Raw genomic sequence first — 13,535 nt, 5'->3', positions numbered from 1 at the left:
GCTGTGGTGAACGTGTCCCTTTTATTGTTAGTGATCTCGCTCCCATAACTACGCAAGCCAAGCTTGTCCAACCTGCAGGACATGAGTTGCATGCAGCCTTGGAGAGGTAGTAACAAGACCTCACACAAGATCGTAAACTTAACATTATTATGTGATTTTTAGTGATATTTTTCATGAATCGTTTGTGTATAGCTTGAGTGCAAACTGCATAGGCAACAATGGAATGCTGTGGAGGGGAAGACACAGTGTAATGCTAACTCTGCCTCTCGCACTTGCCACACACAGCTGAATCAAAACCCCTGTGTATTATGCTTTACATGAGCTTGTGCTACTTTGGAAGAGATCACCAGTAGTAATATTTGAACTTATCTACATGTGTCTGAGAAGACATGCGTGTTTTTGTTATTAAGCAGACATAAGTTTTCTTAAATAGTTATTGAACTTGTATTATTTCATAAAATAACTTACCTCATTCACTGTGGAAGACATATCCAGAATACTCATACGATGCTGACAATTTTTGTAATTGTCAACATCTCAAAAAGCTCACAAAAAGTATAATCTGCAATATATTTTTAATTAGTTTTGCAATATATATTTGATTAATATTTCTGCTATTCTGACCACATAGGGCAATATGCAAGTAATAATAACTTAAACAAGTGTTAACTTGCTAATCCAAGCATGCTAAAAGTGGGTTTACAGAAGATGCGCATTGTACCTACATTTATTCACTTTTTCTCAGAATTTGTAAATTCTCCGAATTGTGCATTTATTAGCTTTTTTTAAGCAACATTTTTTTGCATGGAAGTGACATAATGTTTTGTGATAAAATCTAAAACATGGATGAAAGTATCATACAAGAAAAAACAGTGTATTTTAAAATGTTAGAGTTTATGTATATTTCAAAATTGAAAACAATTTCAAGACATTCTCATGTGAGCCGAACTTTATAGTCATGAAAGGGGTAGCAAACATAAAATTGCCAAAAAGCAATTTAAAAAAAAAAAAGCAAAAAGCAAAAAACCAATCAATAAGTATTCTGAATGAAGTCTAGTAGAGTATAATCTGCTAATAATAAATGAAACATGGTTTGCAGCATGGAATTTTTTAAATGTAATTCTAGAAAGGGTAAAAGGTATCTGTGGTGTTTGTACCTTGGCACAGAAAATATGCTGCAGTCTCCACAGTTAACATATTGGAATAGATTTTTAATGGTTGTGGTATAGGAACTAAAAAAAGGTATCAAACAGGTGGTTGTTTTTTAATATTTAATACTTTTATATTAAAATTATACTTTTATTTTTAATAAAAATATAAAAAACTGTTTGTTACTTCTACTATATTATATATTTTATATATGGCCTAAGGCAATATTGCTTCACTCAATGCAGCCCAAGCAAGCTAAAAAGTTGGGTACCCATGCTATAAGTCATCACAATGAATTTACAATCCAAAGCATAAAAGGGAGTTGACAGGGTGCTTCTTTGCTGTCCAAGAGGAAGGAAAATAATTTTCGGTCATCCTAAAGAAGAAACGAATTAATAGTAGCACAGGCTACAAAGTTGTCAAAGTTGATTTCAAGAATGACTTTTAAGTTACTCTGGAGCTCTAGGAATGCCAGTTAAAACGATGCAGTGCTACTTTGGCAATTAGCCATTGAGTTACCCAGGATGTGAACTTAGATGCCCGTAGTGTAGGTAGTTATAGTGGAGCTGTCTTTTTGTATGTGTTATGGCATGTTGAACAGGACAGGATGATTTTTTTTTTATGGGGTTGTAATAAGAAATATTATAGTAATTAAAACTAGTCAAAAACAACAGATCTGTTGTGTGCTGTATACTTTGAGCATCCTTGTAAGGAGATCCTTGTAAGGTTTTATCCAAATACATAAATTCAGTCTTTATTCAAGGAAGATCACCAGGTTTGTGGATCTATACTTAGATGTCATATGTCTAATATATTTTTGAACATAATTTTCTGTTCTATGTTCTTTAGAGTTTAACTACTTGTGAATAATATATGTTAACATGCATTGTAAATGCTCATAGCTACACTGACGTTATTCCAGTTGTTGCAAACTCATTTGAAATAATAGGCTCACCATTCAGGAATGGGACTAACCATAGGTTTTCCATCCATCCATAAGCTTTGCATAGGAATTTAGAGCTTTTGGAGAACCTGCACAGCCTGCTTTAATTTTGGACTTACTAGTAGAAAAGGAGGAGAAAGAGGAACCTAATATCCTATTGATAGCGTTCTGCTTTGCTCTTTGTATTTTAGTCTTTAATTCTTTAAAGGTTAATAGGCAGATCCAATTTCTAAGAATAATGATGCTTCTGAATGTGCTAATAAATCCAAAGAGAAAAGAAACTTACCTAAAGACAAAAACAAAATGTCTTGAGGAATAAATATTCAAATGCAGTTCTTGAAATTTTAGTTTCTATTAAATGCTTCTTGTATGTCTCATTTTTGTGTAAATACAATATTTCAGTAAAAGTCATAAGGAAAAATGTGTGGATCTTAAACACTTTGAAAGCAGCAATGGACCCCCAGTGAGTTGATCTGTCTAAATAATTTCAGAAGAGTAGCTGCAGAGGCTTTTTTGCTTTATCAAAGCATTTATCAGCATGTTTATTATATCTGTCAGTATCATTTTCATAAAGTTAAACTAAATACATCGTCACAATGTTTTCTCAACTTTTTTCTAAGTAGAATTTATAGAAACAATGTGTGTGTTTGTGTGCAAATAGAATCCTTTTGACAGGATATGTCTGCATTTAAATTACATTTTAGTTATGAAATTCTGATTTATTGTACAAATTATTACCTCAGCATTCAATAGGGAATCTTTCACCATTGAAATCTTTAAGTCAAGGCAGGTAACCTTTAACAAGTTGTTCTAATTCATGCAATAATTATTTTGAGGAAAACCTGTGTCCTGTATTCAGCAGAATAAGAGAGGAGCCCCGAACATTTATTTCTTGAATTACAGTCTACAGACTGAACCATCAGTGTTGTGCAAATAATTATCATGGAGCTAGGAGAGGAGCTCTGATCCCTCTGAAAGGTAGTCTTCTGAGGCATGCTTAACTTTTGTAGGAAGGAGATTGGCTTCCTCAGCAGCTGAACTTTCCTGTGCTGGGACAACACTGGGTGTAAAACAGTGATTTAGTAGTTCTTGAGAGAAGGTGGCTGCTCAGGAGCACAGCAGGGCTTGCATCCATCAGTTACTCATGTTCCTCAGGTTAATCCCCCTTCAGGTTTTGTTTTCCTCTTCTCCTTTTCCTGTTCTGTTTGAGCCCTGTCTGTAAAATCAGGAGATTTCATGGAATCTTAGAATATCCCATGTTGGAAGAGGCCCATAAAGATCATCAAGTCCAACTCCTGGCTCCACACAGAGCCACCCTAAAATCAGACCACATATCTGAGTGTGTTGTCCAAATGCTTCTTAACTCTGGCAGCCTGGGGCAGTGCCCACTTCCCTGAGGATCCTGTGCCACAGCCTGACCGCTTTCTCAGTGAAGAATCTTTTCCTGATATCCAACCTGAACTTCCCCTGCTGCAGCTTCATGCCATTCCTTCAGGTTCTGTTGCTGTCACAAGAGAGAGGAGATCCAAACTGCCACTGCCCTTAAAGGAGCTGTAGGCCATGATGAGGTCTCCCCTCAGTCTCTTCTGGACTGAACAAACCAAGGGACCTCAACCGCTCCTCATATGTCTTCCACTCCAGATCTTTCTCCATCTTCATAGCTCTCCTTAGGATAGTATCTACCCAGAGAGCCCGGAGAGTGCAGTTTGTTTTTGTAAATTTCTGACAGAGTAGTCTTGCAAATTTTTGTTTTTAGTAGGAACTTACAGAAACAGAACCCTTCTTCTGCCATTCAGTGTTAGGCATAAGGACTGCACATGTTCTTCGTTTTTCCATACATAAGATTATCAATACAAGTGGAGAAGGCATAGTATAAATTGACTTGCAGTTTTGATGTAAAGTGACAAGCAATTAGATAATTAAATTGGAAAAATTGTTGCTCATTTCAACAGAAATACAATTTCTTCTCCCTCCTTCTGAACCTATCCCCCAGGGAAAGTATTCAGGGAAAATTTTTATATTAAAAACAGAAAAAAATAATACAACAGAGGCAGGAGGAGATGTCCTGGAAATCATATTTTATTTTTCTTAGAAGAGTATCATTACTGTAAAAAAGACTATTTTAAGCCATCCAAGTGTTCTTGCTAGTATTTCAGAGAACATAGCAATCTAAATTATTTTAACATTTCAGTATTCTACTGATATGCAATGGAATTTTTTTGGTTAGAGTTGTTACTGTGGAGTGTGTTCTGAAAAACGCACCTTTTCAACTGTTGCTAGTCAGCGTACGTTCCTTTTAAAATGAGGTTTAAATTTTTGACAGTGCCTCTTAAAATTGCACCATTATTTTTCTTACATTGCTTACATAATTCTAGAAGTAATCTCAATATTTAAATACATTTTGACTAATATTATTTGTCACCTGTTCAGTTTTTAAAATGTATTTATTATATTTTATGTCCTACTTGGGGGATTTGGTTACAATGAAAAACTGATACATTTTAGCCCATTTAGCAGCATAGGAACACCTTTCAAGATACCAGCTCATGTTTCTCGCTATTTCTTATCATGATCAGTGGGATTCGTGCTGTTTTTTTGGTGCTGACTTGATACTAAGAATGTGTCATATCCACAGTTCAGGTTGGCTTTCTGTAGGTGATCAATGTTGAGCAGATTCTGAGGTCTCCATATATTCCAATATGGAATCGGATTCCATATTACCTCAATCATATTGACAGTCTGATTAAATTTTGGCAGAAGCACTTAACACTTGCATAAATCACTGCAAACCGTGCCTTCTTAAGAAGAAAAAATAACCTTTTTTTTTTTTTTTTGTGGTAAGTTGATCTTTTGCAGAGGTGTCGAGACATTGTGATTTGCTTCTGGCATATATGTCTAACATAGGGATACTTTCCATCCAGAATAAAAACAACAGCATGAGACATCATTGTTTTCTGTTGAAGAAATTGCTGTGTATTTACTGAAATTCAAGATGATTGTTAAAAATCTGAGTCTTGGTTCAAAGCTTTCAATTCTTAAAGCGAAGTTAATATTTTCTGTAAAAGTGAAAAGTCAATAATACATAAAATAATAGCTTTTAATTTATATAATGTAAGAGGAAACTACTCTGGAACAGTGCGTAGTTTTCTGAGAGTATGAAAATCATATGCCTTTGTTTAGTGAAGCCTGACATAGTATTGTATTAAAATGCCTTATAATTCCATAACTCTGTGTTCTAATATGCATTTAATTTAAAAAATGTTTGTTACATACGGTGTATATAACTATGCTTCTATTTTAAGTACTGTCTTTTTGTGTATCTGGTGGTTTAGTGGTTTTTTGGGTTATTTTACAGTTTTTCTGCTTTTATTTTTAGAGATAGTGTGGGCTAGCTGGTAGAAGATTCATAGCGTAGTTTTCATTGTGGAAGAAGGAACAGAAAGAATATTTTCTTATCTGACTGTCCTATAAGCCTATCAGAACAAAATGAAGTTATTAAAGAGGAAATAACTGAGCTTGAGACAGTTGTAAAATTTTTTGTCATTGTTTTCATTCTTTCACAACATTTCTTTCTTCTGGTTGTTCATATTATGTATCCCAGGTATCAGTAGCTACTGCAGCTGGATCTCAGATAGGCCAGCAGGAAAATAAGTCTTGTAACTGTTGGTCAGTGACCAACAGTGTTGTGATCAATGGCTCAATGTCCAAGAGGGACACACCAGAGGGAAGGGATGCTATCCAGAGGGACGTGGACAGGCTTGAGAGGTGGGCCCAAAGCAACCTCATAAAGTACAGCAAGACCAAGTGCATGGTCCTGCACCTGGGTCAGGGCAATCCCAAGCATAGATACAGGTTGGGCAGCGAATGACTTGAGAGCAGCCCCAGGGAGAAGGATTTGGGAGTGCTGGTTGTTGCAGGCTCAACATGAGCCAGCAATGTGTGTTTGCAGCTCAGAAGGCCAACGGTATCCTGGGTTGAATAAAGAGAAATGTGACCAGCAGGTCCATGGTGGTGATTGTCCCCCTGTACTCTGCTCTCGTGAGACTCCACCTGGAGGACTGTATCCAGTTCTGGGGCCCCCAACACAAGAAGGACACAAGAATCGAGTTGTTGGCGTGGGTTCAGGGGAGGGCCATGAAGATGATCAGAGGGCTGGAGCACCTCCTCTATGAAGACAGGCTGAAAGAGCTGGAACTCTTCAGCCTGGAGTAGGGAAGGCTCCGAGGAGACCTGATAGCGGCCTTCCAGTACCTGAAGGGGGCCTACAGGAAAGCTGGGGAGGGACTTTTTTTAAGGGTAGGTAGCAAAAGGACAAGGGGAAATGGCTTTGAACTGGAAGAGGGTAGATTCAGACTAGATGTTAGGAAGAAATTCTTTACTGTGAGAGTGGTGAGATGCTGGAACAGGTTGCCCAGAGAGGCTGTGGATGTCCCCTCCCCTGAGACATTCATGGCCAGGCTGGATGGGGCTTTGAGCAACCTGGTCTAGTGGTAGGTGCCCCTGCCTATAGCAGGGGGTTGGAACTAGATGATCTTAAAGATCCCTTCCAACCCAAACCATTCTATGATTTTATGATTACTTTAGTCTGATTCTGCTTTTACAGTAAGATCTTGCTGTTGAAACATTATATCCTTGACATTTTAAACCCAAGATAGGTAAATAAAGGTAATACAATAGCTGTAACATTAGACACCCATTTGATTTAATGATTATTGTAGCAGAGCAGACTGGAGATTATAACATTGAAGCAAATTTTAAAAGGAAAATCAAAGCAGTCTAGCATTGTCTGTGGTGATTTTGAGACTATATTTCATCATTGGATTATTGGATTCAGTCTTGTGCTTTGGAGATCAAGTTTTCTGCAGTACACCATGCTTGCTTGTGAATTGATTTATCTGAGTACTGAAATTCAATATGGCCCTAGACTTAAACTTGCTTAGACTGACAACTCAACTGCAAGAATTTGGACTAGAAGGATTCAAATCAGCTAAGGTCTGCTTTGTAACTCATGAGTTATTTCTCAGTCTCTAGAGAGCGGCATTTTCAACACTTTCAAAGGCACAGATGTTTTATGTTGTAACTTAACAGTTTACTACAAGCAAGTGCTGAATGAACATTAATATGAAGTGAGTAAGAGGATTTCTCAGCCAGGAACTAAGGAGGGTTTTTGCATGGGCTGTAACCTAACAGAACATGTGTATGCTGCTTTGGAGTACAAGAAAGAGAAGTAGAGCTAGTATAGAAATACAAGAGATAAAAATTCGGACTCAATATGAATCTAACCAAAGTATGGCAAATGATGCTGCTGAGGAGAAGGCAGCAGAAATTGAGATGTTTGAAGGGTCAAGGAAGGCATAAAAACAAGCTTCACGTTTGTAAAACTACAAAGTGAAAAGAGCAGATTGCTCTTCAAATCTGTTATGAACAGAATAATGAAGCTAACAGATTCCAGGAAGGAATGTGTAGGTGGCATAAACCTCCTGCATTTTTTTTCTGTCAGATATTTGTTGATTTGACTGTACTTACAATGTAAGTAACAATGTATAAACAAAGTTTATATCATACTTGAGTCTCACTTGAATCAAGAAAACAAGATTTCCCTCTCATTCCTTTATAATGAATTCAGATTGTTGTAGGATAAGAATAAGAAATTGAAATATTTATTGTCTTGAATGTTGTTTATTTGTTTATGGGGGAGGGAGATATTAAGAACAAAAATTATTGCATAGTGATTACATCAAGCTTGTGTATAAAAGCTGGAAATAGCCTGATTTTGAAATCAAATGCTAAATATAGTAACGTATGATGTAGCAGGCAAAGTAATTGCTTTTTCTCAAAATTCTTGAAGCTGTATCACCAGATCAGATGAAGTTTCAGCCTATGTAGATAGCATTTTAGCATCAGATGGTTTTATATCTTATATAGATTTTTTTGCTTGCATTTATGTAATATCTGCATAATAACTATAATAATCAAAGGAACCTGAATCTACTGATTCAACATAACTGTGAGAATGTATATATGTATTACCATGATGTTTTCTAAGCTAATATGTTACTGGTTCGTCACCCTGTAAGAATGATACAAATGTAGGATTTAGTGTGTCTATAATGCAGTGTTTAACTGCATTTGGTAATGCTATTATGTAATGCCCTATTCTCCCAGACAATGAAGTGAACATTTTCTTGTATGAATGATGGTCAACGACTTTTTTACCTTGTTCTTAATATAACCGGATAGTATGACCCTGTTTTGTTTCAGATTATCTTTTATGATTTTTTTGCAGACGATCTCCAAAACTGCACATTCTTCAGAATGCTGTGCCTGTTACACAGGCTTTTTTGAAGTTTTAAAATGGAAATGGAAAGAACAGTTATTTTCTCTATAGAAGCATTAAAAATGTTGTTGATATGGTGTTCAGTCAGTTTTTTTTGTTGTTGTCTTGTTTTTTCTTTACAGAATTACTTACTGCCATCTACCTTTCCAGAGTAAATGGCTTTATGTTGGAACAGAGCGGGGAAATACACACATTGTAAATATCGAGTCCTTCATTCTTTCTGGATACGTTATCATGTGGAACAAAGCAATAGAACTGTAAGTGCAGATTTTTTTATATTTGTGACTTTCATTGCTGTCTTAAGATTACTTTTTTTTGTAAAGGAAAATGCTCTTTGGGAACCTGTTTAGCTTTCAAGTACCTTGAGATACAGATAATCATTACTATCACAAATTCAGATTTTGATATATTTATGTATATCAACATACAGGAGCTGCTCGAAAGTAATGCCTCCTATTTTTTTTATGTTGGCCCATGAAGTCAGAAGCAGAAGGTGATGGTATGACAGTAGAGATTGAACCTTCCCACCAATATTCCGTTAAATTTTGTTGCCATGGGAAAGATGGCAGCAGAGTGGCAGTCCGACAAAATGACGCCTGACATGGAAGTGCACATGAAGTAAGGGTGTGTCATTGAATTTCTCCATGTGGTAGAATGGCACCCACTGACCTTCATCAACACTTCCTGAATGTTTATGGAGACCAAACAGTTGATGTGAGCGCAGGGAGGCAGTGTGTGGTGTGTTTCAGCAGTGATGACAACCATAGTGGGTCACTTCTGCTGGTGCAGATTTTTATGAGCACAGCATGTAGGCTCTTGTTCATTGATGGTGAAAATGCATAGCTAATGGTGGTGACTGAGTTGAAAAGTAGTGTTTGGTAGGTGAGAATTTGCTGTATGAAATACTGTTTTTGTGCTCTTTGTAGCTGATACCATTTCCATGAAAATAAGTAGGAGACATTACTTTCAGAGAGACCTGTGTAAATTGATACTTATGTTATTATTTTGCACACCATCATTGTGTTTTATAACATCCTGAGGAGAATAATGGAGTATTATTGGCCCTAAGACTTTATGAAGTACTTTGTGAAGAACTTTTCTCAATTGAACTGCAGAATTATTTAGATGAGAAAGAGCTGGAGTTCTCTGGACCAAGCCTCCTGCTTAAAACAGGACTAATTTCAAAGTTAAATCTGGCTCATCTCAGGACCTGATGATTTTTATTCAAAGTTGGTGATGAACTGATAGGAGAGGTAATGAACTAATGTTGGTGTCTGTTAAATGACAATTCTCTGATAGGCTAGCTTAGGTTACCTGTGCCATGTGTATGAAATGGAGGAAGACAAGCGGAAATCTGACTCGGGTAAATCTATGTTTCTTACAAGTAAAAACCTTGGCAGAAATGAAAAAGTATTTTTCAGCTGTTTCTTCTGTGAAATTCCAGAAACTGCTGTTGACAAACTCATGGTATTTTGTGCAATTTCTGAGACACTTCATATAGTGAGAAACCTGTAACCTTAGGTAGTGAACTGAAATTAAGCAAGTTCAGTGAACAAGAGGACATTATCTAAAAATTGGCTACAGGCCTACAGTGGTTTATCTAATTCTCCATTGCAAGCAGAGCTCACACTGATAGCAGCCACTTTTACCAAAATCTTCCACTTCCCCATTTTTACCACGCTCTCTTGTTACTTTTTCACTTATCGCTATGTCTCCAGGGTGACAAAACTGATGCCCCTTTCGCTTTCCTCCTGTCTGTTCCCACCAAATTGCGTAAGCAGAGTCACAAATATCTAATTTTATCTTCAAAGGAGGTAAAATTAAGTATTTGAAAGATACTCATGATTCAAACAGTCATCTGGTAAATCTTACATCATGTTTGGAATTTTGGAATGTTTGTCCTCTGTAAGAATTTGCTCAGCTCTGCTCAGTAGTTTGGGCTGAAAAAATTCCTGCTGGAGAAGTGTGATTTGATCAAAACCAGAATTAATACATTAGTTTTGATGAGTTCTTCGGGTGGGAAATGTCTCAGTTATTTTTCTCACTTTATATTAATAATGTTGACATATTATAGGCCTTTTTGTTTAATTTCTGTTTTAAAATGTATTATATAGATTATGTCAAGTAGAAAACACCTTTGAGCATTTGAGAACAACACATTTTCATTCTGTGTGTGTTTGAGATTTTCTTTCATCTAGACATTAGGATGGTTTTATTCTGTATGGAAACAAATCTGAAAGCTTGTATGAATGGAAGCTTTCCACTGAACTTCACATTCTAATTAGTTCAAGATTCTTTTGAATAATTTGATTTCTAAAATTATTAATGGCCACAATAGACATTTCTTATGAGACTAGAGTAATACTTTTCTTCAGTGAAAAATATGTGAGAAATAAGGGCTGTGTACCAATAAGTTTCAGTACTGAGTTGTTGAGATAGGCTAGATGCAGTGAAAGAGGCTACCTCTCTAGAACCTTGTTGTAAACAAGCAACCTCGTTCATCATCTTTGCATTGCCTATGCAGCAGTGTCTTTAAATTTTTCAGAATTTTTCTTCCAAAAAGCTGTTAAGGCTAAAGACGACCTAACACATATATGCCTTGTGACTTCAGCTACTTGAAGATACAGTAATTGTTTCTTCTTCTAAAAAGCTGACTTGTCACCTACTGGTTTCATGACAGTTGAGCACAGGTATTCATTCATTGCTTATCGTTCTATCAGTCTTACAAGTATACCTTGATCCCCATAAGAAGTGTACTAGTCTAGGACTGTATCCTCTACATTTGATCTCATCATGCACCTCTTGGTATTGGATAGAGGAAGTTGTCCTTGCCTGTAACTACACAGGTAAATAGTGGCACGCGTGTGTCTCTGGATTAATTTCTCTGCACTAGAATAAGAAATTGGTGGGGATAATGGTGGTGTTTGCCACAGCAACCACCTTTAACAGATGCTGTAGCACTCCTAACATTGAAACTATGTGACTTTTCCTGGTAAATTTATTTGAGCTCTATCTGGAATATGGGATACGGTAATAAACAGGTTATTTTGTATTATTAATTCATGTTAGTCTGTTCCTGTATTTAGCAAGGTTTCAGCCACATAGGCTGTTTTCTGACACTTACTGAGATGATTTTATTTCCAGAGAACATAACTGCTTATCCTCTGAACAAAAAAAAAACAAACACTGCCAGTCAGTGAGGCCTATCAAATGATTGCAAGAATTTTTTTTTCTAACAGTGATTCTGTTGCAGTGAAAGAGGCAGCTGAAGAGGGTTAGTAGATTAAAGACCGGAAGGAGGAGGACCTTCAGCTGTATAATTTTTAGACTGTGCATACAGTGCAGTGAGTCTGATCACCTTATCCTGCGTTACTACCTTGACTTATAAAGCTGGCTTTAGGTCTGATTTTTCTTTTCCTTGAAAGTTTGTTACTATTTGAGATTTTTCTTGTGTGTGTGTCTACCTCTGTGCCAAAAAAAAATACTGAAGCAACTGTAGAGTACTATTTTTTGAAGAAGTCTTTTTTCTCATTAGGGTTCATTTAGAAGTATATAGTAGAGAAATATGTCAAAAAGAAGGTCAAAATATCATAGGTACTATCATTTTATAGAGGAGATTATACACCTAGCTTTAAACAATATGTATTCTTAGTGAGTAACTAAGGCCTTAGTAGATTAATAATGCAGAGGAAATTAATTCTTTTTGCTTGAGATGGTTTTCAGTGCTGAGACATAACCGATTCTATTCTAGAAGCTGAGAGAAGTTCTTTATAAATCTTATGCACTAAGTTTCAGTGGCCCTGATCTTGTCAAGAGCTAAGAAAGAAAAATAGAATATGGGGAATTCTGGAAACATTTTTGCTAGCATTTGCTCTAACAGTACTGGTCTTGGCCATTACTGTCTCATGTGTTGTCACTACCCCAGACCGTACTGAAGCATCTTTTTGCCTAAGAATGAAGATAACTCAAAACCTTTTCATCTGTCATTTCTGCGGCATGTAGCAGAGCTAGCACTTCACCAGAGATGTTTAGTGCTTATGATACTACTTGGTCTTCTACTCTCTAGTACGTAAACTGTCACTCTCCTTCCATTGTAACCTCTTCCCAAGCATGCAGGTTTCAATGCTTGAACACACTATTATCTATTGAATGAATAAATGAAACTTGTCAGAACGTAAGGGATTTGGAGTATCAAAGAATTGGGCAAAATGGAACTGAGTTATGGCAGAGCCATGTTTTCTTTCTTGGCTCTTTCCTGCCAGGTGTGTTAGAAGGGACACAAGTGATCAGGAGGAGCAAGAATATGCTGGGCAGCAAGCTGGCTGGGCTTATCACCAGAGTTTTAAACTAGATGTGACGTGGAAAAGGGGTGTACCACTGAGTGACAGAGAAGAACCAGGGAACACTGTCACTTTAGGAAAAAGCAGGTGAAAAACCTCAGATTTGTTCCAGAGGGATTTGGGAGGGCTCCTCCAAGAATGTAGCATGGCTAGTAGCCTAGCTGAAGTGCCTCTACACCAATGCATGCACACAGCATGAGAAATAAGCAGGAAGAGCTGGAAACCATGATACAATTAAAAAACTAAGACCTAATTGCTATCACATAAATGTAGTGAGTCAAATCACACCACTGGAATACTGTGATTGAGGGAAGCAAGCTTTTTAGAAGAGACAGAGAGGGCAAAGGGGGCAAGGGAGTTGCTCACTGTATTAAGAAATGGATAGACTATGAAGGGCTGTCCCTGAGAAACAGCCATGCCCAGGTTGAGAGCTGGTGAGTTAAAATTAGGGACCAGACCAGTTAAGGACATCTGGTGATTGTGATCTACTACAGGCCACCTGATCAAGGGGAAGCTGTTGACGAGGCTTTCTTGCTTTAGTTACAAGATGTGTTGTGCTTGCAGGTTCTCATCCTGATTTCCACCAGCCAGATGCATGCTGGGAAAGCAACTCAGTGGGCTGCAAGCAATCCAGGAGACTCCTGGAGTCTTTTGAGGGAAACTCCCTGGTCTAGGTGTTGGACATACTAACCAAATGTGAAGCGTTACTAGACCTGATGCTCACCAGTGCAAAGTAGAGCATTATAGAGGTTAAGATTGGAGGCAG

At 37.1% G+C, this 13,535-nt stretch overlaps 1 protein-coding gene across 5 annotated transcripts in view; it reads left to right on the top strand.

Moving 5' to 3' along the window:
- STXBP5L (syntaxin binding protein 5 like) overlaps positions 1-13,535 on the top strand; it is a 187,319-nt gene that overhangs the window by 82,630 nt on the left and 91,154 nt on the right. For 4 of the 5 annotated variants that reach the window (XM_021397328.1, XM_021397318.1, XM_021397302.1 and 1 more), the window contains exon 5: positions 8,552-8,686. In XM_021397328.1, coding sequence (XP_021253003.1) covers positions 8,552-8,686 — 135 coding nt within the window. The remainder of the gene's footprint in view (positions 1-8,551; positions 8,687-13,535) is intronic. The other variant, XM_021397332.1, reaches the window with a different exon arrangement.

The sequence above is a fragment of the Numida meleagris genome, chromosome 1, assembly GCF_002078875.1.
Source record: "Numida meleagris isolate 19003 breed g44 Domestic line chromosome 1, NumMel1.0, whole genome shotgun sequence".
In the NCBI taxonomy this organism is placed as follows: Eukaryota; Metazoa; Chordata; class Aves; order Galliformes; family Numididae; genus Numida; species Numida meleagris.
This window is presented reverse-complemented; position numbering and strand designations above follow the sequence as displayed.